This window comes from Cervus elaphus, chromosome 8, assembly GCF_910594005.1.
Source record: "Cervus elaphus chromosome 8, mCerEla1.1, whole genome shotgun sequence".
Classification (NCBI taxonomy): Eukaryota; Metazoa; Chordata; class Mammalia; order Artiodactyla; family Cervidae; genus Cervus; species Cervus elaphus.
In genome coordinates, this window is record NC_057822.1 from 3,259,291 (window position 1) to 3,285,018 (window position 25,728).

A 25,728-nucleotide genomic window follows, 5' to 3' on the forward strand; every position below is an offset into this window, starting at 1 on the left:
TACTGATAGCTCATGTGCAATAAGCAATGGGTTAAAAATCCCTGGTGATACCAGTACTAGCTGGATGTTTCTTTGAATTCTCACCTGGTGAGAAGAGGGGTGGGAGGAACCCAGGGTGGGATGATGCCCCGGTGCTGGAGTGGCCCAGTCAGGGTGTCGGCAAGTGCCTGTTTTCAGGGATGTGGTTTTGGGACCCTGAATGAAGGCAGGATCCACCTAGAGATCTGGAAAATAGGCCAAGGCAGAATCCTTTAGGCAAGATCAAGGTGGGGTATTCAAGCATTGATTTGATCAAGTGCAAGATCAAGCAACCAGGTCCAGAGGGCCAGTGGTCAGAGCTGCAGAGCGGGGTCTGGAGGCTTTTATTCAATTACGATAAAGGCAGCTAGTGGTTACAAGCATGGTCTTGGATTCTGGGAACCGTGCTAGATGTTCTGTCTATATTATCACAGTAATATTCACTGTTTTTTGAAGTAGAGTTCCTTGAGTAGTTACTGCAGCAAGGGTCTCTTCAAGGTAAACTTGCTCAGTCTTTGAAAATATCTTTCAGCTTCCACCTCAAATGATAGTTTAGCTGGATGTATATACAATTTTAGATTGACAGTTTTTTTTTTTCCTTTTCTGGTTTCTATTGTTTTGAGAAGTCTCATTGGTCTAGTTGAGGTTTCTTTGTAAGTATTATTTTAAAAAATTCATTTTAAAAGTAATTAAATAATTCCTTTTTATCTCTGGAGTTCACTATGATCTGTGTAGGTGTAACATATTTATTCTGCTCAAGACTCATGTTCCCTGAACCTTAAGAATGATGTCTGTCAGTCAATCTCAGTCAATAAATTGTATCTCTTTCCTATTCTCTCCTTTTTGGAGTTGGAATTAGGCAACTGTTGAACATTAACTTCTCTTTCCTATCCTCTATCTCTTTATCTCTCCACAACACATTGTGAGTAATTTCTTCAAACCAATCTTCCAATTCATTATTTCCCTCTTTAAGTGTAAGTAAGTGTTGGTCACTCAGTCATGTCCGACTTTTGGCAATCCCATGGCAATCCCAGAGGAGCCCGCCAGGCTCCTCGGTCCATGAAATTCTCCAGGCAAGAATACTGGAGTGGGTTGCCGTTTCCTTCTCTGGGGCTCCTGCAGGGAAATTAGAATGGTATGTCTCAAGTCCAAGGGAGCCCCCTGGGCATGTGCATCATCAGAGTGATCCTCTCCTTTGTAAAGCGCTTCTGACTGCCAGACTGTTGAAATGCGAGCCACTCAGATGCCATGGCCCTTCTGACCTTAACATATCTAACATGTAACCCAGAGATCTTTCCTTTGGGAAAGATTTCTCTTGAGCTTTGTCTAATCTGTTTAACTTTTCCACCAAAGTTTTAATTTCAATGACTATTTTTTTTTCATTTCTAAAGTTCCATTGGTTTCATTTTAAAATCTCCCTGTACTTTTTTTTTTCCAACGTCTTACTCTTTCTACTTATCCTTCAATGTTTTAACTTATGTCTTTGATGATTGTAAGCATGCTTATTTTTTGAGGGGGGCACTCCTTCAGGCCATTCTATTAAATTAAGGATATAATCTTGATGTTTGCTTTTTCACACTTTTCCCATATGGTGTTTTTTGTTTTTTTTTCATGTGTTTTTATAAATTTTATGGAACAAGATCTCATCTTTAAAGCTGCTTTTACAGGAATCTGTGTAGTTTGGATTGAGGACCTGTATGATAATGCCTGTGGCTGGGGGAACCTGGCTGTAAACCCACAGTGGTTATTACCATTCTGCTACTGCTTACACCCTGGTGTCCACAGCATTGTCTATAGTTTAGCAAGCCTGAGTCCACTAAACTTCTGAGGTTCTCTGGACTCCAACGTCAGGTTCCTGTTCTGACAGCAGTGGTCATGTTTCCACTGGGTAATTTAGTTAAAGTGCCTAGATCTGGGTTCAAAATAACATTTCCCCGTGGCTGCTTCCTCTTACCCGCTCCCAAGCTTTATAACTCTTTATTCCATTTCTGAAACAGACGGCACAGTGATTGCTGGTCAGGAACAGTCAGGGCAGAGATCACTGATAAAGCTGCTGGCAGTAATGTCTTTATGACCAACGCTGCCATATCCTTGCATGAACAGCCCTGCCAAGCTGCACAGCCTCAGATCCCAGAGTGGGCCCAGTTCTGGCAGCAGCCCGCCTCTTTCATTGACCCTGTGAGCATGCATGCATGTCTACGGGCCTGAGTTCAAGTTCCCAGTGGGGAAACTGGAGGCATATCATAAACTTGGTCATTGTGCTTGCTCTTCTCTGCCAATGACTTTCTCCACACAGGTCTGTACAGGGCAGGGGCCTCCCAGGGCCTGTGATGCTGTGGAATTCTCAAAAACAACCCTTCCATCTTTTACAGAAAGTGCCACAGGAACCTGATCTTGTATAGGCTTTGGTCATTAAAGACAAAGGGGACATCACTAATGGACTAATGGGATTTGATTTTTCATTCTTTTCTTAAGAGAAGATCTTTTTCAGAACATTTCCTCCTGATTTTCATCTGGGGAGGGGAAAAAGTTCACTGAAATGACAGCACATGTTGGGTAGCTGCTGCCAGGAAAGCCCAGTGATGCTTAGGAGGGCAGACCTTCCGCTCTGATGACATGAGCAGGGGTCCAATGGGGCCACGGGAGCCGGGCCAGGCCACACCTGGCCATCTCCTCATCTAGAAAGGGCTGGAGAATTGCTAACCTGCAGGGCTGTTGGGAAGACTCTAAGAGATGATGTCAGGAAACCCCTTTCCCAGCAGGTGCTCTGTAAACACTAGACCCTCCCCCTCTTTGTATTCCCCCCCCCCACCTTTTTTTTTGGCCACACCTTGCAGCTTGTGGGATCTTAGCTCCTTGACCAGGGATCAAACCTAGGCCTCCAGCAGTGAAAGCGTGGAGTCCTAACTACTGGGCCGCCAGGGAACTACCCCCCCTCCCTTGTATGTCTGATGTTTAATACAGGAGGATGTGGCTGGCTGACATGGAAACCTCTCAGAAAGCGGGAGCAGGGGCTCAGTTCCGCATAAGCCCTCAAGGGAGGACGCTGGCCGACCGGCCCCGGCCGTTGCCTGCTGGAAGCCCGCTCTGCGCTGGGCTCGTGAGGTGCGTGCTCCACAAGTCACCGCCAGGCGGTGCTATGGCAACCACAGACGCTCCAGGTGTCTCGGGACACTCTGCCAGGACCTTCCTGGAAAGCCGCCTGCACGAGTGGGGCTGACCACACTCCAGAGCACCCGCCGTGCCCCCGGGTCCCCGAGACGAGCCCCGAGAAGGTGGCTCCGGCCCTGACCCTGCCTTTCACTGGCTGTGCAGCCTGGACAAGCTGGGTGAATACTCAGCTGCACCATTAAAGAGACAGGTCCAAGGTCCCCCTGGGGCAGTGGAGAGGACCGTGCCATGGGTCACGGGGCCTGGGCCCACCCAGGGTGGCTGGGACCATCAAAGAGACACTTCATGGGAAGGACCTGGCAGGAACGATGACTCAGGCAGCTGGCTTCATTCAGTGTGGTTCAACAAGCCCTCACAGGACTTCCCTTGTGGTCCAGCGGCTAAGACTCAGCTCCCAATGCAGGGGCTTAGGTTTGATCCCTGGTCAGGGAACTAGATCTCATGTGCGGCAACTAAGACCCAGTGCAGCCAAATAAATAAATGTTAAAAAACAAACAAACAAAAAACTGCACAAGCCCTCTTATGGGGTATCTAAGGCTGGGCCAAGGTTGAAGACTCTTGAGAGTCCCTTGAACTGTAGGGAGATCCAACCAGGCCATCCTAAAGGAAATCCACCCTGAATATTCATTGGAAGGACTCATGCTGAAGCTGAAACTCCAATACTTTGGCCACTTGATGCAAAGAGCTGACTCGTTTGAAAAGACCCTGATGCCGGGAAAGATTCAAGGTGGGAGAAGAAGGGGGCAACAGAGGATGAGATGGTTGGATGGCATCACTGACTCGATGGACATGGGTTTGGGTAAGCTCCGGGAGCTGGTGATGGACAGGGAGGCCTGGCGTGCTGCAGTCCCTGGGGTTGCGAAGAGTTGGACACAACTGAGCAAATAAACTGACTCCCTTGCTTTCTAAGCTGTGAGCCATGTTCAACAACAGTCCCCTGAAGCCTCCATCCCAAGCAACTGCTAAATTACTAAATGTAAAATTACCCCAATGAGAGTCCGACTTAAGACTTGTCGCCTAATTAACATCCTTTCAAGTACCCAGGTGCTCAAAGCTGGAGAAATCCTTGTCTCCCTGTCTGAGTTTCTGCAGACACTCCCGCTACTGCCCTCCTGACAATTAGGCAGCACCCTGGAGAGGTCATTCCCAGCCACGGTGTGGTCTTCACGGTTCTGGGTCTGTAAACCTTTCCAGCGCGCAGAAGGCAGAGCCGTTTGAGGCTCTGACGGCTAATTAAGCCTGAACCTGAGCACTTAGCTCCTTAGAAGAGAGCATGAAACTCTCAGACAGAGTGAGGCAGGTTGAAAAGGAAGGTCTTACCACCAGCAGAGCTGCTATCTCCACGTCCCCTTATGGAAGTGAGAAATAGGATCAATGCTTTCTGCTTTTGCTCTGATGGCTAGGAAGTGAGTAGCTGAAGCCACAACTCTGTTATAGCAGCTGCGTAATAACAGGAGAAAGTGCAACCACAGCAGTAACAGGGACAAAGACAGCACTTACTGAGCGCCTGCGACTTGCCGGCCCTTTTTGCTAAGTGCTTTACATATATTACCCTATTCAGTTCTTTCAATCATGAGCTGAAGGAGGTATTACTAGACCCATTTCACAGGCGAGGAGACTGAGGCAGGGACTAGGGACATGTGCTCAGTCGGTGGCAGAGCTGAGGTTCGGTCTGGGCCTGCCTACAGGGTCCACTCTCCTGCATTTGAGCTTCTCGGCTGGCTTGTGTCTCCTCTTCACATCTGTGCTTTACATTTGGTCCTGATCTTTCACATTTATCCATGTTTCCTGAGAAAGGCTGCAGATCCAGGAGATGGGTTTTGCATAAATAAATAAATGCAGGTCTGAGTACCAGTGAACCAAAGATGGAAGAAACAAAGAAGAAAGAAGAACATTCTAGAGACCTGAAAAGTCAGAGTTCACACAGGGACATTTATGCTGGGGTGGCAGGGACGGGGGGACCCCCAACTCAACCTCTGTCATTAAAATCTGAACTGTGGGGAATACACCACCCACAGGCAGGAAGGTTCTAACCTTCTTTCTACAAAACAGGCCTGGCGATTTTCTAAAAGACAACCATTCTGGGGATATTGGCTGAACAGGCTTGCTAGTCACTGACATCTTAGATTCAAGGGAAAAAGAAACCCTAACGGTTTCCATTACGGAATGCTGTGAACTGAGATAGCCCATTACTATGTAAATTGAGGAGACAGAGGTGCTTCCTTCCCCTGCTGGGATCCCCAAACCCCCAGAAGGGCTGCTCCTTCACTGCAGAGGGTCTGGATTCTTCAGTTATTATCAACCAGACTCATGCAAGGGACTCCTTTATACAAAATTCTCAGTGAGGGGGAGACTCAGGAGGGAGGAAAACTGAGAAAGGTCCCTGGGGTGGGGAAGTGTTCGTGAGGCTGGGGTGGGCACCAGGGCTCACCATGGCCGGGAAAATAATTCCTGGAGGCCGCCCCTCCCTCTGCCTGCAGACAGAAGTTGGCAGATAATCTGTTTCCCAGGAGCTCGGACAGATAGCATGGACATCTGCTCCATTTGCAGGAAATCGACAATCGCTGGTGGACCGAAATGAATCAGCGGTCAGTTCCCAACGCTGTCTCTTGTGAATGTGCTTAATAGGGGCTCTGATCAGCTCCAGGTTCAAAAAGGGTAAAATCTTGCTTCTGAAAAGTCTGAAAGCAGGCCTGGGGCCAGGCTGGACACCCATCACTGAAGCCCTCGGGGCTCTATTGCAGTGCCAGTGGCCTCCCTGGAAATACATGGACACAAGCAGCCTTGACAGATTCTTTGAGCAGGGCCTAGTGTTCCACAGCCCACAAGCCACCGACTCTCGGATTAAACTGATTCCTTCCTACGTTCCTATTAAACTGATTCCTTCCTACGTTCCTAACCAACCTGGGCAGAGTAGTAAGCTTCCTGTCACTGGGAGCAAGTAAGCAGATTCTAGTAGAGACTTCTGATGGATGATGTCAAGGGGATCCTATATGTGTAGGGGTCTGAATCAGATGATTTCAAATTGTCTGTTGGAATCCTGAGTCCAGGAGTCCCTAATTTCCGATGTTTATGGGATAAAATGAGCACCGAAGAATGGATGCTTTTGAACTGTGGTGTTGGAGAAGACTCTTGAGAATCCCTTGGACAGCAAGGAGATCAAACCAGTCAATCCTCAAGGAAATCAACCTTGAATATTCATTGGAAGGACTGATGCTGAAGCTGAAACTCCAATACTTTGGCCACCTGATTCGAAGAACTGACTCACTGGAAAAGACCCTGATGTTGGGAAAGATTAAAGGCGGGAGGAGAAGGGGACGACAGAGGATGAGATGGCTGGATGGCAACACTGGCACAATGGACATGAGTTTGAGCAGGCTCCGGAGTTGGTGAAGGACGGGGAGGCCTGGCATGCTGCAGTCCATGGGGTTGTAAAGAGTCGGACACGACTGAGCGACTGGACAGTAACAAGAAGCGCCGTGTGGTCATGTCCGCCATCCTAAAAGGCAGCTGAGCCAGCAGACCGGGTCCCGGGCCCCCCACGTGCACGTTAGTGTCCTCTCCTCTGTGCCAAGCCCCCTGCCAGGCGCTGGGGACACACGGGAGAATGAAATGGATGCAGTCCCTGCCCCCAGCCTCTTCACTGGCAAAAGAGAAGGATCTCTACCTGCATCTTAGGTCCGTTTGCACATTAAGGGAGCACTCACAGGACTTCCCTGGCAACCCAGTGGTTAAGACTCTGCCTTCCAATGTAGAGGCTGTGGGTTCGATATCTGGTCAGGGAGCTAAGATTCCACAATCTTGTGGCCAAAAATCCAAAACACAACACAGAAGCGATATTGTAACAAACTCAGTAAAGACTTTAAAAATTAAAAAAAAAAAAAGTCTTAAAAAAAAAATAAATAAAGGACAGAAAACATGCACAGCACCTAGCAGGGTGCCCAGTACAGAGGGTGTGAAAGCCGCTCAGCTGTTTCTGACTCTCTGTAACCCGGTAGACTGTTGCCCGCCAGGCTCCTCTGTTCATGGAATTCTCCAGGCCAGAATACTGGAGTGGGTAGCCTTTCCCTTCTCCAGGGGATCTTCCCGACCTAGGGATCGAACCAGGATCTCTACATTGCAGGTGGATTCGTAACTGTCTGAGCCACCAGGGGAGACTTAGGTACAGAGCAGGCTCACTAAACGCTTGTGTTTAAGCCCCGAGCAAGCCCAGGAGGCCTCCGAGTCCCATTTAACTCCTCAGCCTGAAGCTTAGAGGTAGAGTGGTTTCGCCTAAGGGCACCTGGACAGTGATGCACAGGCCCTGGCTTTGCACTCAGGTCATGGTCTCATGTATCTTGAAGTCTCGAGGAGAAGCAATGGGATGGAGCCAACTTACAGATGCAGGATGGAAGGGGAGCCAGGGCTGACATCATGGATGGGCTCGGGTGTCCAGAGGGCGGCAGGCCCTGCGGGCTCTTATTGGCAGAGTAAAAATACAAACAGGTGAGCCAGCGTATCCCGGGACGTCTTGCCAATGGTGTGGACAGGGCCGCTGGCCAGAGACAATGTGCAGGGTTGCTAATGAATTCCCTTCACATCTTTGGAGAATGAAGAGAAGCATCGGTGCATAAACAGCTGAAGCAGAACGATTTCTCCGTTCACGTGGCCACTTCCCGGCTCCACTTCCATGAGTCAGTCTGAATTGAGCTCTCTTTCCACTTTTTTGAGGCCTTTGAAAGTGAATGCATAGGAACAGTCCACTGGATCTGGGGCCCAGGGTCTCTCGTGCTTGGCTGGTGGCCCTTCTTGGCATCAGGCCCCACACTCCACCCCCCTGGCCACCTGCTGGGGCCAGAAATACCCTTGGTCAGAGGATTAGTCACTTCCAAAGCAAATTCCTCCTGTCGGCGGGCAGATGGACCATTCACCTGGGAATTCTGGCTACGTTCCTCTCCTGCCCGAAGTTTGGCAGACGCAAGTTCTGTCTTGTTTCTGAGCGGGCGGATCCTGCACACGCCGAGCTTGTGCTGGCTGACCACGCCTGCCGGGAGGTCCAGGAGTGGAGTGGCCTGGGTTACTAGGAGCCTTGGGTGACCCGCTGGCTGAGGTCTTGGGGTCGGTGGGGTCCATGTACTGATGTAGCTCCAGCCTTCCACCACCCAAAGGCCTTGGCACCGTTCTCTGCAGGCGGCAGTCATGGAGAACATGAAACACGGGCTTCACGTCCCGTATCACCTGACAGGTAATCAACCGCGGACAGGTGCTGGGTGCCTCATATGTGCCAAGTCCCATGCCAGGAGCTGGTGGTACGGAGGTGAGCAACACAGACAGGGCCTGACCCAGAGCCCTGAGTGCAGGGTGAGGGGGAGGGAGGAAGCAGGAGGCGGCTGCAGGAGAGGGACCCAGACCGAGGGCCAGGGCCAGGCGCTGGGCATCAGCCTCAGCCCTGCCACCTCCCAGCTCCGACTCTGGGGACCCCGCTAACTCTCTGAGTCTCGGAGTCCTTGTCCACTGTCTATAGAATATGGTGAGTCAGATGCCTGCCCCGTGAGGAGGTTGCAAGGATCCGAGTTAACAAAACTGACAACATCAAGCATCGGCACAGACGTTCGTCCCATCCGCGGTGACGGACAGCAGAGCAGGGACTTCTCTGGGGGCCCAGTGGCGAAGAACCTGCCTGCCAGTGAGGGGACACGGGTTCAGTCCTGGTCCAGGAAGACCCCACAGGTCATGGAGAAATGAAGCCCGTGTGCCTCAACTACGGAGCCCTCGCACCTAGAGTCCATGCTCCTCCAGGAGAAGCCGCCACAGCCCCACGGAGAGCAGCCCCTGCTCACTGCAGCCTAGGAAGCCCGCGCTCAGCAACGAAGGCCCAGCGCAGCCCCAAGCAAATAAGTGAACGTAAAACAAGAACCACCAGCAGAAACAAACGAACAACAAATCCAACTGGAAGCGGCCCAGAATAATATAAATAGGAGCTCTGGAGTCAGGGAAAGTTACTGAAATCTTAGTTTCAGGCCACAGCACTCTACCTTTGTCTAAATCTCACTGTTCTCACCTGAAAAGAGGAAGCGGGATTGCTTATCGCGTGGGACTGCTGTGAGGGTTGCAGAGGATGTACATAAATCCCCGAGCAAGAACGAGGCAGAGACCTGGGCCTTCATGAGCGGCAGCCATCGTGGCCACCACTGCTCTGACAGCCATTCCCATCTGTGGGCAGTCCTGCGTCTTCCCTGGTAGCACAGACAGTAAAGAATCTGCCTGCAATGCGGGAGACCTGGGTTCGATCCCTGGGCTGGGAAGATCCCCTGGAGAAGGGAATGCCTACCCACTCCAGTATTCTGGCCTAGAGAATTCTGTGGACTGTACAGTTCAGGGGTTGCAAAGAGTCGGACACCACAGAGCAACTTTCACTCACTCACTCACTCACTCACTTACTCTGCTGTCAAGGCTTCCCAGGTGGCTCAGTGGTAAAGAACCTGCCTGCCAATGCAGGAGCTGCAGGAGACTCAGGTTCAATCCCTGAATCAGGAAGACCTCCTGGAGAAGAAATGGTAACCCACTCTAGTATTCCTGCCTGGGAAGCCCCTGGGACAGAGGAGCCTGGTGGGCTACAGCCCATGGCGTCGCAAGGAATTGGACACAACCTAGCGAGTGGGCACACAGGCACACACTACGTCTCCAAGGTATTTTTATCAGGTCAGGTCTGGCTCTCTGGGCCCTGGGCTGGAGCCAGTCCCCATCACCACAGCTCAGAGTTTTGTCTGCCTGGAGCCCGCTCCCTGCTGGACTGGACACAGCTCTATACTGGCCTCATCTCTGGTCCTCTGGTGGGTAACCTTCTGGAGGTCATCCCTGCTTCTGTCTGTGTGGGGGTCCCGTGGCTGAGCTCCTGGGTACTATCGATCATTAGTGCTCTCATCCCAACATCCTCAGGGCCTGCCACACCCTGCCTTCCCATCAAGGGGTTCTTCTATCCTGCAAGCTATGAGGCAGGGTATGGGAAGAGAGCAAAGTCCCTATTTTGGAGATACAGAAACCAATGTTTCAACTGAGAATTAATTAGAGGCCAGAATCCAAGTAAGGTCTTCCCGGCTGGAACCCATGGTGGAAATACTCACTGGCCTTTCCTGGATGTTAGAAACGTCCATTTGCCTTGCTCTAGCTGACGAAACAAGAGTGAAAGTCATGTGTTAGTTCCAGGTGAAACTGAAGAGCTCGTGTGTAATTCACCACAATCTCGACCTCCTACTGAGGGAGCTTCCAGTGGCCTGGACGGCTGGGTGACCATAAAGATCAGAGCCCCAGCCTACCCACAGTGGACAGGACGCACAAGTGAGAAATGAACCTCTGCTGGGCGACACCTCTAAGGATGCGGGGGTGCTTGTCACTGCAGCATGACCTCACCTGTCCTCACTGATATAACGTGAATGCTATGTTAGACGCTTCACTTACAGAGCGTGCACTCTGTTGGCTTCATCCCAGGTACACGAGGCACAGAGGCTGCTCACACACAATCCCTGCCCTCAAGGGGTTCGCGGTCCAGACACCTATTTGAAAGGCAGCTGCCCACACTGAACTTGAGGGAGGGGCAGGGCCAGGTGAGGGGTGCCTTGGGAATGGCTGCATATCCCCTAAGCAGTCACCCCCTGCTGTCTGCAACATCACTCAGAAAGGAAACGAAGCTGAGAGATGGTTAATGCCACAGGCAGCTTTTCCTGGGGGAGGGGGGAAAGGGATGGGCCGTGGCTGGGTGGGAGCAGAGGGCTGGGGGAGGCTGGCTGAAGGATGCTGTGCTCAGGGTGACTCTGGATTTATTGCTACAGCTCATTACTTGGTCTCAAGGGAATCCGGAAAACAATTAGTACATTCAATTGCATTAGAGTAATTCCCTTTTTACATTCCCCCAACTCAGATAATGACAGCTTTCCTGCAATTAGGAGAGGGTCTTCTCTGTGTAAAGATTAATTGGGTGTTAAATGAGTGGGGCTGCCTGAAACCAGACAGCCAAGCTGGAATGAATTAGACGTGAAACAGCAGCTCCGGGCAAAGGGTGAATAATTCATTCATGACCACAGTCAGCTGCAGACTTGAAGGTGCCCACCAGTAACACAGGCCAGCGCTTGGGAGGGGTGTCAAGGAAATGGAAGGAAGGCGGTTGCAGGAACAGAAAGGAACAGAACCTGGGGTCCCCGCTCTGAGGGGAGGCCGATTTTTCTCAACTTGGGCCACGGTTAAGGTCACCCGTGTGTGTGGTGTTCTAATCCTCTGAGCCAGCCCCACCTCGCCTTTTTTCTTTTTTTGGCCTCACTGTGCAGCTTGTGGGCTCTTAGTTTCTGACTGGGGCTCGGACCTGAGTGAAAGTGTATAGTCCTAACCACGGGAATTTCAAGCCAGCTCCCTCTTATAAAGCTTAAGACAGACCTCAGCATAATATAAATGCTCAATAAGAATCAGCAGGCTCTCATATAAAGCATTTGTGTGCACTACTGCATTTAACGCTTATAGCCTTGACGACAATACTATTATTATTCACGGTGTGGCCTGAGTCCCCTCGAGTTCAGAAAGGTGAGACTTGCCTCGTAGTGGGTGTAGGGTTCAAAGGGGATGCCCAGACTCCGGAGCCTGCATACTTGCAGCAGCTGAGCTGGGGTCTCTTGGTGGGGAACTGAGCCCAGAGGCCTGCACCTGTGCGGTCCTTCCAGCGCTGTCTGCCTCCCGTCTTTGACGGGTGGGGACTGGGTGAAAGTGAGGGTCGCTCTGCGACCCCAGGGACTGTATAGCCCATGGAATTCTCCAGGCCAGAATACTGGAGTGGGCAGCCTTTTCCCTTCTCTAGGGGATCTTCCCGACCCAGGGATCAAACCCACGACTGGGTGCTAAGTGGTAAAGCCCTGGAGACCAGAGGCTCGCTGGAAGGCTGGAGAGAGAACGTGGGGAGGAAAGGGGAAAGAGGAAGATGAGGGCCCCGCTCGACATGCAGGCACGGGAGCCTATTTTTGTGAGTGTGTGGTCATGTTTTCATTCATGTTGCTTCATGGTCCTGCTGGCCGTGGGTCCAGGCCCCCAGGGAGGCTGTGCGGCAGCAACCAGCCCTCTGGGTTCAGGGTCCCTCAGCTCCCCTCTGCAGGCGGGCATGTGTTGTTCCCAACTTCCCATTTCTATGAACCATCAGGAGTCCCCTTCCTGCTCTCTGAAAAGGAAGAGAGAAACTGGGGACACACAGGACTCTGAGGCCTGGTATCAGGGGCTCGCCGTCTGCCTGGAGGCACTGAGGGGCCGGCAGGGCGGACGGGGTCAAAGGGCATGGCCTCCCCCCCTACCCCAGCGTCTCCCACCTCCCACACGGGAGCGCAGCTGCCGCCCACGTCTGGAATCAGCCTCGGCCACCATGGGCAGGCCCGTTCTCGGAGAGTCTTGACCAAGGGCGAGGCAAAGGGCGGCCGGGGTGCTCTGTTGCCTCCTGTCCAGACACGGTGGGATGGGATGTTACTAAGGAGGGAAAACCACCAGGCTGATGGAGACGAGTCTCGCTCAGAGACTTCTGGCTTCAAGATTTTCCTTTAGGAGGTGATCGGGTGGGGACAAAACCAGCTGCGCTTTTGACCACCGGGCTTCTATTCAGATTCGGTCAAATTTCTTGTTATTTGGGAAGTTTCCCATCCTAGTTCCTTCCACATTTAAAATCTGCCCTGGACACAGAGGACAATGCGGGCGGCAGAGGTCCTTGGGGCTGGCCGAGTTGCTGCTCTATGTGTGTGTGTTAACATGTGTGAGTACATGGGAATGTGTGCATGGGTGTGTGTGGGTGTGAACCCCAGGCTGTCCGGGGCTGACACCCCCTGCAGTGTCTCCTCTGTAGGACCTGCTCAGCTCTTCACTCGCCTCACAATTCAGAGGCCGAGCGTCTAAGCGGTCAGTTCAAACGCCTCAGCCTGTGCCCGGCTCCTGTCCTAACCATGACCCGCCTTCCAGCTCAGTCCCCCCTCACAGGCTGCAAGAACACCAGACTCAACGTCCCCAGACACCCCGAGAGCCCTTCCTTTGTCCTGCCGCCTGGCCCGCTGGAATGCCCTTCCCCCCGGGGTCTCTGGAGGACTCCCAACCAAACTCTCCTCTGCAAAGTACAGCAGTGTCAGGACTGAGGGCCCTGAAGCCCGACGCCCTGGGCTCAGACCCCGGCTCCGGCTCTCAGGACCTGAGTGGCTCCTTTGTGCAGCCTCATTCCGTTTTCTCATCCCTGGAGCAGGCGAATAACCATCCCCCAGGGGTTGCTGGGAGACTGAGACCCTTTGTGGCTAGTGCACCAGAGTCTGCACCCGGCTCTTGAGTACATCAGCCCACGCTGATTCCCTTGCCCAACGTCAAGATCCCCCCCTTCCCTGAGCTCTCAGAGCGTGCTGGGTGCCAGGGATACGGTGGGACATAGGCAGACCTTGTCCACCTCGAGTTCGGGGTCTAATGTGTGTGCCAGAAAGTAGATGTAAAATGACAAGCACCGTGGGCTTTCCTGGTGGCTCAGCTGGTAAAGAATCCCCCTGCAGTGCAGGAGACCTGGGTTCCATCCCTGGGTAGGGAAGATCCCCTGGAGAAGGGAAAGGCTACCCACTCCAGTATTCTGGCCTGGAGAATTCCATGGACTGTATAGTCCATGGGGTCGCAAAGAGTTGGACACGACTGAGTGACTTTCACTTTCACTTTCTACCTACTCAACACTCACCATCGTTCCCCATGTGTAGTAGGCCCTCATGTTAAAGTTTAGAGGAACAGGTGTTTACTAATGGAACCTAAACTGTGGACAACAAAGGTCCATCTAGTCAAAGCTATGGTTTTTCCAGTAGTCATGTGTGGATGTAAGAATAGGACTATAAAGAAAGCTGAGCACCGAAGAATTGATGCTTTTGAACTGTGGTGTTGGAGAAGACTCTTGAGAGTCCCTTGGACTGCAAGGAGACCCAACCAGTCCATCCTAAAGGAAATCAGTCCTGAATATTCATTGGAAGGACTCATGCTGAAGCTGAAACTCCAATACTTTGGCCACCTGATGTGAAGAACTGACTCATTTGAAAACACCGTGATGGTGGGAAAGATTGAAGATGGGAGGAGAAGGGGACGACAGAGGATGAGATGGCTTGATGGCATCACTGACTTGATGCACATGAGTTTTGAGTAAACTCTGGGAGTTGGTGATGGACAGGGAAGCCTGGCATGCTGTAGTCCATGCATGGGGTTGCAAAGAGTCGGACATGACTGAGCAACTGAACTAAACTGAACCTGTGGAAGGTACTTTCATTCATGGTCTCATTTTAATCTCTCGAAGAGCCTCCAAAGTGAGTGTACCAAACCCTACATCAGATGAGGAACCTGAGGCTCAGAGAGGTTAAGTGATTTTCCCGAGGTCCCACAGCTTATCAGTGACAAACCTGGGACCCATATCCAGGTCTGCCTGATACCAAAGCTTCAGTTCTTATTGGTCAGCAGTGAAGATACAGGGGAGGAAGCAGTGACCAGGAAACAGGCCGGAAGGAAGATGCTTTGGGAACCAGCCCTGCAAAGGCGGAGAGGCAGAACATCTTCCTTCCCCCAGTTTCCAGCCTCACTTGCCAGAGGCAGCTGATGGTTGATCTCACTTCTAATGGCCTCAGACAAATGGTCAATGGAAATGAATCCAATTTGTCCAGCAGGGGAATTGAAGAGTTGGCTTATATTAATGTTCTGAAGCTAACAAGTATTGATGCTCACTGGAGCCAAAGGTATGCCTTTCTCCTCTGAATTGAGAATCGATCCTGTTAATAAGAACACGTCATCCAGGTGGCCTTGTTCTTTGATCACCTGATGCAAAGAGTTGACTCACTGGAAAAGACCCTGATGCTGGGAAAGATCAAGGGCAGGAGGGGAAGGGGGCAGCAGAGGATGAGATTGTTAGGTAGCATCACAGGCTCAATGGACATGGATTTGGGCAAACTCCAGGAAACAGCAGAGCACAGAGGAGCCTGGTGTGTGGCAGTCCACGGGGGCGCAAAGAGTCAGACACGACTGAGCGACTCAACAACTGCTGAGTACTGAGCTGCTCAGTACTGAGGAGTACTGAGTACATCCAGGTACTGAGGAGCCCGGCGGATGGTCTGCTGCATGGGTTGGGGGATGGATGACCAGGAAAGGAGCAAGATGATGATGGCACAGAGGATGACAACCTCCCGGGGGGGCGGGCAGCAACTGCAGAGAGCAGGGGTGGGTGCACGGCCCCTCTGCACTGGCAGAGACATCTCAGCCTGAAGGCTAGGACAGGATCAGGAGCCAGCACTGGGCCGGCAGCCAAACTGCCATGCTCTCTGCCCTTTGCCACTGCCCAGAGGTGACATGAACCTCCCGTTACAAATGGAGAGATGGACTAGCGAGGCTGCATCCTTACCCAACCCAGGTTCCCCAGCTGGGCAGAGGCAGGACCCGGACCCAGGTCTCAGGCCTGCAAAGCCCACGCCCTCCTAACCCCAGAGTCAGAGTCCAAGTCACCATTTGGCAAATGTTTGCTCCTCTCCCCGTCCACTGTGGACGGAACGCACTGCTCCACCCTGCTGATCTGAGCTTCCCCGGTGGCTGAAAGGGTAAAGAATCTGCCTGCAATGCGGGAGACCCAAGTTCCATCCTCGGGTCAGGAAGAAGCCCCTGGAGAAGGGAATTCTCAGGCCACTCCAGTATACTTCCCATGGACAGAGGGGCCTGGCGGGCTAGAGTCCATGGGGTCCCCAGGGCAGCCCCGGCTGACAGATCTGTTTCAAACCAGCGTTCAGTCCTGGAGGCCTCACCCACCCGGGGCTGGGGCAGGGGCATCCAAGCTTTCCACTGCCGGCACGTTGAAAGCACGTCACTGAACGGCATGCCATGCTCCCACAGGTGTCCGTGGTGGGTGGAAAGGTGCTCCCCCCCACCGAGTTATGCGCTCAGAACCTGTGCGTGGGACCTGACTTGGACAAAGTGTCTTTGCAGAAGTAATGACATCACACACAGGTAATTGGGACCAGGTGGCTCAGTGGCAAAGACTCTGCCTGCCAGTGCAGGAGACGCAGGAGATGTGGGTTCAATCCCTGGGTCAAGAAAACCCCCCGGAGGAGGAAACAGCAACCCACTCCAGTATTCTTGCCTGGAGAATTCCATGGACAGAGGAGCCTGGTGGGCTACAGTCCATGGGGTTGCAAAGAGTCAGGCACGACTGAGCACGCACGTGCGTGCACCTGAGACGAGGTCATCCTGGATTTGAGCGGGTAGCCCTAAAGTCACTGAGACTGTCCTTCGGGGAGGAGAGAAGACAAAAAGGAGAAGGTGACGAAGACGAGGCCTGGGTGCAACGTCGCATCTACAGCTACAGGCCGGGGTACGGCCAGCACTGGAGGAGGTGAGGCTCCCCCAAGCCTTTGGAGGGAACGGTCCTCCCACCCCCTCCTCCCCCACTGTAGAACCCACATCAGGATTTCCCAGGCGGTCCAGGGGTCAACGATCTGCCTGCCAACACAGAGGACACAGGTTTGATTCCTGTTCTGGGAAGATCCCACATGCCTCAGGGCAACTAAGCCCGTCTCCACAGCTACTAAGTCTGTTCTAGAGCCCGTGCTCTGCAACAAGAGAAGCCGCCACAGTGAGAAGCCCATGCACTTCAAAGAAACCGCAAAGAGAAAGCCCGCATGCAGTAATGAAGACCCAGCACGGCCAAAATCAATAAATAAGTAAAAAAACAAAAAACAACAACACACATCAGAAAACTAAGGCCAGTCCTGTAGGACTATCTCACATTCACTCTAGTTTACATATGGAAGAAATAAACAATTTTCCAAGTAACCATGTTTTCTTTTTCAAACTATTTTAAGCTTTTAACTAAGATCTGGGAACACAGTCACAAGACTTCAGGTCCCCGATGTGGAACCTCCAGCCTGGGGGACGGACTCAGGGAGGGTTTTCACCTGTAACAAGCCAGCCTTACCTTTCTCCTGAGCCATCTCCTGCAGACAGAAGTAGATGACTCTGGCTCCCAGGCTGAAGCCGATCAGGGTGACAGGCCGCCGGCCCTGGGGGAGAAGGGACATGGGTGTGCACAGCGGTTCCAGAAAAGCAGCCCTGACGACGGCGGCCCTCGCACACTTGTCAGCAGCGGCCTTGCACTTCATGCATCATGGCTGTGCCGTTCCTGACCCCGGCCTCGGATGTCTCCACCAGGAGAGGCGTTTACGCAGGAGGGCCCCTGCTTGCGAACCGGCTTCCTCCAAGGCTGACAGGCAGTGTTTCACTGGATTCATTCCCCTTTATCTCAAACCATCACCCAGTCTCTCCTTCCCCGTCTACCTGCATGCAGCAAACGACCGCAGTGAAGGGGGGCCCTTCTGGAGCTGGGAGAGGGGGCGGGAGGTACCCCTAGATGTGATGGAGAAGGCAGCAAAGGGTGGCGTGGCAGGGGGAGAAAACGGTTCTGTTCCTGGATAGGAAAGCGGGGTATGAAATGTTGGCCTTAAACTGGGAGAGGAGACAGGAGACTGCTATGTGTAGAATGGAAGGCTAATGAGAACCTACTTATAGCACTGGGGTTGGGGTGGGGCAGAAGTACAGTCTGTTTGTAGGACATACATTAAGTTAACCTTAACAATGCATTGAGAATCCCTTGGACAGCAAGGAGATCCAACCAGTCCATCCTAAAGGAGATCAGTTCTGGGTGTTCACTGGAAGGACTGATATTGAAGCTGAAGCTCCCATACTTTCGCCACCTGATGCAAAGAGCTGAGGCCTGGCGTGCTGTGGTTCATGGGGTCGAAAAGAGTCGGACATGACTGAGCAACTGAACTGAACTGAACTGAAGAATGCATTCCAACATACGGTAGGTGCAGACAAGTGCTCTTTGAGTCTGCTTATACAAGGTGCCTGGGAGAGTCAGATTCATGGAGTCAGAGATCCAGGGGCCGGGGTGGGGGGCGGAGGGGAGGGGGGCGGGACTTAGTGTTTCATGGGGTCAGAGTTTCAGTCTAGGAAGGTGAAAAAATCAGGAGCTGGATGATGGTGAGAGTTACACAACAGCGTGAAAGTGCTGGGTGCCTCTGAACTGTAGAGTTACATGTGGTTAAAGTGGTATGTTTCATATTATGTGACTTTTACCACAATAATAATAATAATAAAAAAACGTCAAAAGGGATTCCCCTGGTAAGGCTTCCCTGGTGGCTCAGATGGTAAAGAGTCTGCCTGCAGTGCGGGAGACCCGGGTTTGAACCCTGGGTCGGGAAGATCCCCTGGAGGAAGGGAATGGCAACCCACTCCAGTACTCTTGCCTGGGAAATTCCATGGACAGAGGAGCCTGGTGGGTTATGGTCCATGGGGTCCCCTGGTGGTCCAGGGGTTAAGCATCCTTTCCAATGCAGCGAGCATAGCTTTGATCCCTGGTTGGAGAACTAAGATCCCACATGTCTCAGAGCAACGAAGCCTGCGCAACGCGACTGCTGAGTCTGCGTGCCATGATGAAGGAGCCCACAGGATGCAATGAAGACCCGAGGCAGCCAAATAACAAAAAAACACGTAAAGAAGAAAACAGGGGGCTCCAAGTTAGATGCACAGAGGAATTTTCTGACTAAAGAACTTGTAGAAAGGGAGACCTGGATAAGAAGGTCAGGAGAGGGGTCTGACTACAGGTTCTACATACATGGAAGTAGACAGCAGGAGCAAGTGAGTTTCATTGGACCAGCTGGCCTCAGCACTCTACGCCTTTCCCTTGTTTTTGGGCAAATACGTGCATCCAATCCTTGCTGCCCCATCTCCATTTACTTCCACCGAAGTCTCTCCACTGAATCATATTCCAGCCTCTGCAGTCAAGGCTGCCAGTCACTGCCCAAGAGCCACTTTCCCTTCACCCTTGGTAGCAAAACTCCTAAGTTTTTCTCGCCCCCTTCCCCCCATAGCTACCCAGCCCAAAAACTAAGTTTCCCCAACTTCCCTGTAGCCAGGGCTGGCCTCAGGACTGAGTCCTGGCCAAGGGATGCGACGGGCTTAGCTTCCCCGAAGCACGTGGGATCTTCCTGGCCTTTCACTTGTACCTTCCTGCCTCTGACTGTCTGGAATGTGGATGGAACCCTGATGGTTTTACGTGGTATCTGGACCACCGGAGACATGCTCAGAGGGTAGCTCCGTAGACATCCTCGAAGGAAGAGCTGACCCTGACCTCACCTGCAGAGGCCTCTGACACTCAGTCCTCACCTGGTTACTTGTTAGAGGCACAGCCTGTAATTCTTACTGGCCCGTCCCATGATACACTTTTGCAGGGGGCGGACACACCATACATGATTCGGGACCTTCACTGCCCAACCAGGGATGGAACCTGGGCCCCCTGCAGTGGAAGCGCAGAGTCTTAAGCCAGGGCAGTCCTCCTAGGACACTTTTGTGACTTGAGCTGGAGGAGCAGTGCAGACCCTTTAAAGCCACCCAGCTATCCCCACGTGGGCTCATCTTAGGGATGACATCCGCCCACCAGTCAGCTCCCCCGCTCCCTCCCACCTCCACTCCAGCCAGTCCCGGGTACCTGCTGCCGGGAGAGCAGAATGTGGGCCAGGTGCTTGCCGACCTCCGCCGATCGATGGAGGCACACGCCCCAGGGGTTGTCAATGACGTTGGCGACACTGAGGAGGGAGGCGGGCCAGGTCAGGGCGGCCACGATGCCTGGGGAGCAGGGGTACTGGTGATGAAGGCAGTCGGGGTGAGGGTGGGGGGTCCTTCTGGGGAAGTGACTGGCTGGCTACTGGATGCCCGAGCGAACGCCTGCAGTCTCTAACTTGGGATCTGTATGTTTGCCAAGTGCTATCAAACGGCTCAATAGCACAGAAAAAAACGGAAGCTCACGCATTTCTGACACGTGGACTAGATCTCTTAGGTTCAAACATCTGCCACGGGTGAGATTCCAGAGATGGCCCCAGTCCGGTCACGCCACCCTGAATCCCTCCCACTTTGTCCATAACCCCGCCCCCGCCCGTCCACACCACATCACGTGACTTGCTTTGGCCAACGAGACGCTGCTGGACGAGAGGCCTGAGAGGCCTTTGGTGCACTTCTCCTGGGGGTGTGGGCCAGCCTGCGACCCCAGGAGGGGAGGAGAGACGAATGGGGCAGAGCCCGGTCACCCTGGTCGCCCCAGACAAAGCCACATCGGTGGGTGGCCAGCTGACACACAGATGCATGAGCAGGCCCAGCAAGGATCAGCCACAGGAAGCCGCAGCACTCCTGAGCCGCTGTGATGAAGGACGGCTATTTTAGGTCACTGGGTTATGGGGTGGCTTGTTACACGGCCGCTACTAACTGATACACCAGGAGATACTGTGATTGGCTGTTTACCTACTTCCTCCCTATGAAGACCACAATGACCATGTCACAGACAGGGTCACCGAGGGGCTGGCACAGTGCCTGACTCCCTGGGGGCCTCAGGCAGGCAAGGGCACAGAACCAGCATGGGGCTTGGGAGTGGTGGGCATGCCGCTGGCGGGGGAGAGGGGAGGCTCACCAGACAACACCGTGTACTTCAGGGCCTCCTGGGCCACCATGTTGGCAAGGCCGCTGAGGATGGTCTCCAGGGCGTTGCCGAGCTCCATCAGGTACTTGGCTTCCCAGGCCAGGCAGTACTGCTCGCGGCTGCGGGCCAGGGCAGCCCAGGGAGCGCTGAAGGTGCCTGGGGAGAGCACGGGCAGGTGGGGTCTCTCCTGTCTGGGCTGGAGGGGGCCCCCACTTTCCCTGACAGGCAGGGGCAGAGGCCCACTCACCCTTGTGGTGGAGACGGGAGGACCACCCCTGCCCACGGGCAGCAGCTGACAGCAGAGCAGGTGTGCTCCCGGATGGAGCACGGGGCTGCCCTGTGAGCGGGCGGGCTGGGGTGAGACCCAGTTCCTGCGTTCCTCAGCAAGGTCCTTGGTGACCTTGAGCACCGGGGGGCCCCCATTCCCGGCTGAGCCTCGATCTGCGGAGCAGTCCAGTGGGGAGATCACTACTTATCTCCTTTCACTGAGTAGCTATAAGAATTAAGTATTCCAATGATGATGCATGTAAAGGGCTCTTGCCTCGCTCTCTGCAGTAACTCTGGCATCAAGGGGCTGAGGGCCTACAAGAGGGCCACACGGGCCACACGGGCTCGCTCCCTGAACCAGCTGCCTCGCGTTCACACCACCTGGGGAACGCTCTGCAAACTGCGGGCAGAGGGCTTTGAGGCCAGCTCTGCCATGAGCTCCCTGGCTCCCCCGGCTTTTCTGAGCCTGAATTTTCTCACCGAGGGACTGGAAATGGGAGGGTGATGAGAGCACCACGTGCCCAGCGCCAAGCAGGAGATAACCATGACTCGGGCATCCCTGCCCCCTCCTGGTCCTCTGTCGGCCTTGAGGGTAGCGGCCCCCTCCAGCAGGACACTCAGGGCCCCCGTGACCTGGCCCTTGCCTTCCTCACAGCCTCACTGTTCATCATGTTACCCTTTGGAAACACAAGCTTTTGACTCCATCCCTTTGTTCTGTTTCATTCCTACACAGACAGTAACCGGGGACCTAGACTATGCCAGGCCTGGAGCCTGACCCTGAGGACACAGACCCTGATCACTGTAGGGAACGTGCAGTGAGCATATACCAAGTGCTGGGCAGCTCTGCACTGAGGGTTTTCTCATGGAACTCTCTGATTTAATCCTCGACGTAGCTTGGGAAATGGAGCCCCACAATTACAGGGGATAATTTTATATTCTTTTACAATGCAGGAGACTGAGCCACCCAGATAAGCCCTCAGCCCAGGGAGGGAGAGGACTGCGCAAACCTCACGGAGTCACTGGTTTGTGGGCCGTGGGAGCACGGAGGAGCCCTGTGCGTCTCTGCCTGTGGCCCAAGTGACCTTCCATCCTGATTTTTCTATGAGCTTCCAGTTCGCTTGCCTTATCTCCAGGGAATCCCCTCTGGCCCTCTGATGGGTCTCACACACCCTGCGCTTTCCTGCACTGAGTTCTCATCATGGCCTACGATTATCCATTTATTTTTGCCTCATCTGGTGTCTGTCTCTCCCGAAGCCCGTCTGCCAAGCACTCAATTCGCAAAGTTTCATGAAAGCAGGATGAATGAAAGAAGGGAGGAGGCAGCTTCCCACTGCCTCCGGGTTCCAGCTCAGCCAGGCGCCTCGACCTGCCCGACCCAAAGCCCTCGTCCCTACCTGGGGGGGCTCTGCTGACAGAGACCCCTGCGGGGCTGCCCCCCCTCTCTGCAGGGACCCAGGCAGAGCTCTGCAGCAGCTCAGGGATTAGTCTCTAGTTACGGAGGAGAAGGCGGCCAGCCCTGGGAGAGGATGCGGGCAGATTGTGTGCGCGCACATGTATGTGCCTGCGTGTGTATATACATGTATGCATGTGTGTACATGTGTTACATAATGGTGTGCACATGTAGGCATGTAAGTGTGTACATGTGTGTGGACATGTATCTGTGCACACATGTACACACATATGCAAACGTACGTGCATGCACATATGTGTACACGTGTGCAAATATTTGCACGTGTATGTGTGCATGTATGTGTCTGCGCATATATATACATGTATGCATGCACGCATGTGTGTACATGTATTACATAATGGTGTGTACATGTAGGTGTGCAAGTGTGTCACGCGTGCAGGCATGTATTTGCGCGCACACATGTACACACATGTGTACGCACGTGTGCGCACACACATGTGTGCACAAGTGTGTAAATATGTGCACGTGTGTGTGTGTGTGTGTGCATGTGTGTGCGTGGTGGGCTGTGATGCTGGCCCAGGCTTTGGACCCAGCTGGGCAGCTTGCTGGTCCCAAGGCTTGCAGCAGGGCACACTGCCCTTCTGAGCCTCGGGTTCTGCAGGTGTCAGAATGGAAAGCGGGCATCTGACAAACGAGGGTCATGGGGATCACATGATAGGCTGTGTGAAAGCATTATGTAAACCATAAAGCGCTCTCCTGCATTCTCTCACCCTGTGGCCAAGAACCTGGGCCACAGAGCCAGACAGAAAGCGGGTGAGCCACGCCTTAGTCCTGGACTAGCAAGGCCACTCTGGGCAGCCCTTATCAGCCTCAGTTTCCTCATCTGTAAAATGGGGGTGCTAATGATGCCCATCTTTGTGGCTCGACATGAGGGCCTATGTGAGTCAATGTGTGCAGAATGCCTGGCTCAGCGGCGAGCTACTAGGCCATTACCATGATTACACACAATCCTGTTTAACAAAGGGGCAGACCCAGGAAACCCCGTTTGTTCCCATCACAGGCAGAAGCAAGCCTGTGAGGATATGAAACTTCCTTCCTGGCATCAAGGAGGCAGGTGGTATTTCCCTCCAGAACTTCGTCTAGTTCGGCTGCATTTCTTATAACCGCCTCCTCTGCCGGGTTGCATACTGCACGAGGCTGCTACAGGACAGCACTGAAGACAATCTCCTCCTCCCCACCCGCCCCAGATGAACTTGACTTTGACCTGGAGCCAACTCAGCCAGGGGTAAAACAACCATAAAAGATTTGCTTTTCCTACTGGTCAGAGCTGCAAATTCCTTCACTTAGACTCTTCGTCCTTCCTTCCTATCGTGGTCTTTCCGTAGCACAGACAGGACCATGAAACAAACGAAGAGGAGCCCGTGAACCCTGGGTCGGGAGGCCCGGGGTGGAATCCTGGGTGCCACCTGCCTGCCATGTGACCCCTCTAGGTTTCCTCTTCATCCAGATCAGGGAGAGAAAAGCTCTGCCTCAGAGGGTCACGGGAGGTAATGCACATCAGGCTCCTGGCGAGTGGGTGAAACGCCTGACTCAGGGCGCTGGTGCTGCCAACGCCAGAGGCTGCCGTGCAAGGACTGGCCGGGGTGAGCCTCACCAGTGAGACTCTGGGGCCCAGGAAAGCCTTTCAACAGAGCCTGGGCATTTTCTCGCCTGCTTCCTGCTATGTCATTCAGAAGAACTGTGGCTTCCCCCCTGGGAACCCACCAGGCTCTGAGTGTATCTGGTTGGGATGCTCCAACCACCTGGGCCCACCCTGCTCGCTTCCTGGATGACGACCTGTTTGTCGAGCCTCACGTGAGCACCTGTGACAGTGAGCCAGCAGGAAGCAGACCCTGGACTCTTACTCCTCAGGGCCACCCAGGCTGGAAGTCCCCCAAATCACACATGTTCAGATTACAGCAGCAAAGGGAACTAAGTAATGCTTGTGGAATGTCACTAAAAACCTCCTACAGGTTACCTTGTTTGATCTTTGTGAGTACCCTCAAAGGCAAGGATAATCTGCTTTGCCTCGCAAATGAAACAGGCAAGGCACAGACAGGTTAAGTAAATGGCCTGAAGTCACACAGCCAAGATACACTGATTTCTCACTTACGTGCTAAAAGTTCCCTGCTAACCTCCATTTGTTCTGAGGAGAAGTCCAAACTCCCGGCCACAGCTCACATGCTCCTGCGTGATTTGGCCCCACCCAAACTCCTGTCTTCCAGCCCCCTGCTCCAGCCATCCTGTGCTTCTTTTACACCACCAGGCCTCTCGGCACGCTGCCCTTTCACTTGGTATTCATTGCTTTCTTTCTTTACCTGGCTAATTCCCAGCTGGTCCCTAGCCTAAAAAGTTACCTCTAGTGACTTTCCCCTCCCTCCCCAGAACACTCTGTGCTCCCCTATTGTGCCACGCACAATAATTCTCTGCTCAGTCATCTGTCTCCTGCCTTGGACCACACGTTCCCTGGGAGCAGAGGCCATGACTGTGCTGCTCACCACTGAACTCCTAGGGCCTCCTCAGCGTCTGGCAGAGTGTGCTCTGTGAAGCTGCTGAAAGGATGGCCCGATGGGTGAATGTGTGCGTGGATGGATGGATAGATGGATAGACGGATGATGGATGGATGACGGATGATGGATGGATGGATGGATAGACGGATTGATGGATGGGTGGATGGAGAGATGGATGATGGATGTCGATGGGTGGGTAGATAGATGGATGGATGGATGGATATATGGATGATGGATGGATGGATGGATAGACGAACGGATGGATGGATGACAGATGGGTAGATGGATGGATGGGTAGATGGACAGATGGATGTGGATGGGTGGGTAGACAAACATGATGGATGGATGGGAAGACTATGGGATGAAGCTATCTCACCGCTCTGAGCCTCAGTCTTCTCCTCTGAAAAATGGGACTCTCCTACCCTCCCCCCCGCCAAGAGACACACACTGGCCCACAGCAGCAGACCCAGCTCAGCCAGCACCCGCCCGCTCCGCATCCTTCTCTGCCCCCGGTCCTCACGGTATTTTCCTGATGCCAGCCATCCCGTGATGGCGATGGTGATGTGCAGCTGCCTGCCTTCCGTCAGGGGCAGAAACGCGAACTCCTCAATGGCCCCAACACGCTTCTTCATCTTGTATCCTAAAGACCCAGGTACAAAAATGAGGATGGGGGTGACTGGGGACCCTGGGGAATGCTGGTCAGCGTGGCTCCGTGTACTCACACACTCACACTCTGCTCCTCAACAACCGTCTCATTTTTGAACTCATTAACGGTGCCATGATTGTCCCTAATTACAGATGAG

General features: G+C 53.3%; 1 protein-coding gene across 6 annotated transcripts in view; it reads right to left on the bottom strand.

The window, feature by feature from the left end:
• The window catches only part of TMCO4 (transmembrane and coiled-coil domains 4), a 91,677-nt gene that overhangs the window by 28,145 nt on the left and 37,804 nt on the right, over positions 1-25,728 (bottom strand). For 3 of the 6 annotated variants that reach the window (XM_043909016.1, XM_043909017.1, XM_043909022.1), the window contains exons 8-11: positions 25,446-25,565; positions 20,690-20,854; positions 19,718-19,854; positions 17,147-17,231 (exon numbers count right to left, since the gene is read on the bottom strand). In XM_043909016.1, the coding sequence (XP_043764951.1) occupies positions 17,147-17,231; positions 19,718-19,854; positions 20,690-20,854; positions 25,446-25,565 (507 nt within the window). Of the gene's footprint in view, positions 1-9,859; positions 10,337-17,146; positions 17,232-19,717; positions 19,855-20,689; positions 20,855-25,445; positions 25,566-25,728 lie in introns of those variants that run through there. The other 3 variants (XM_043909020.1, XM_043909021.1, XM_043909019.1) reach the window with 3 other exon arrangements.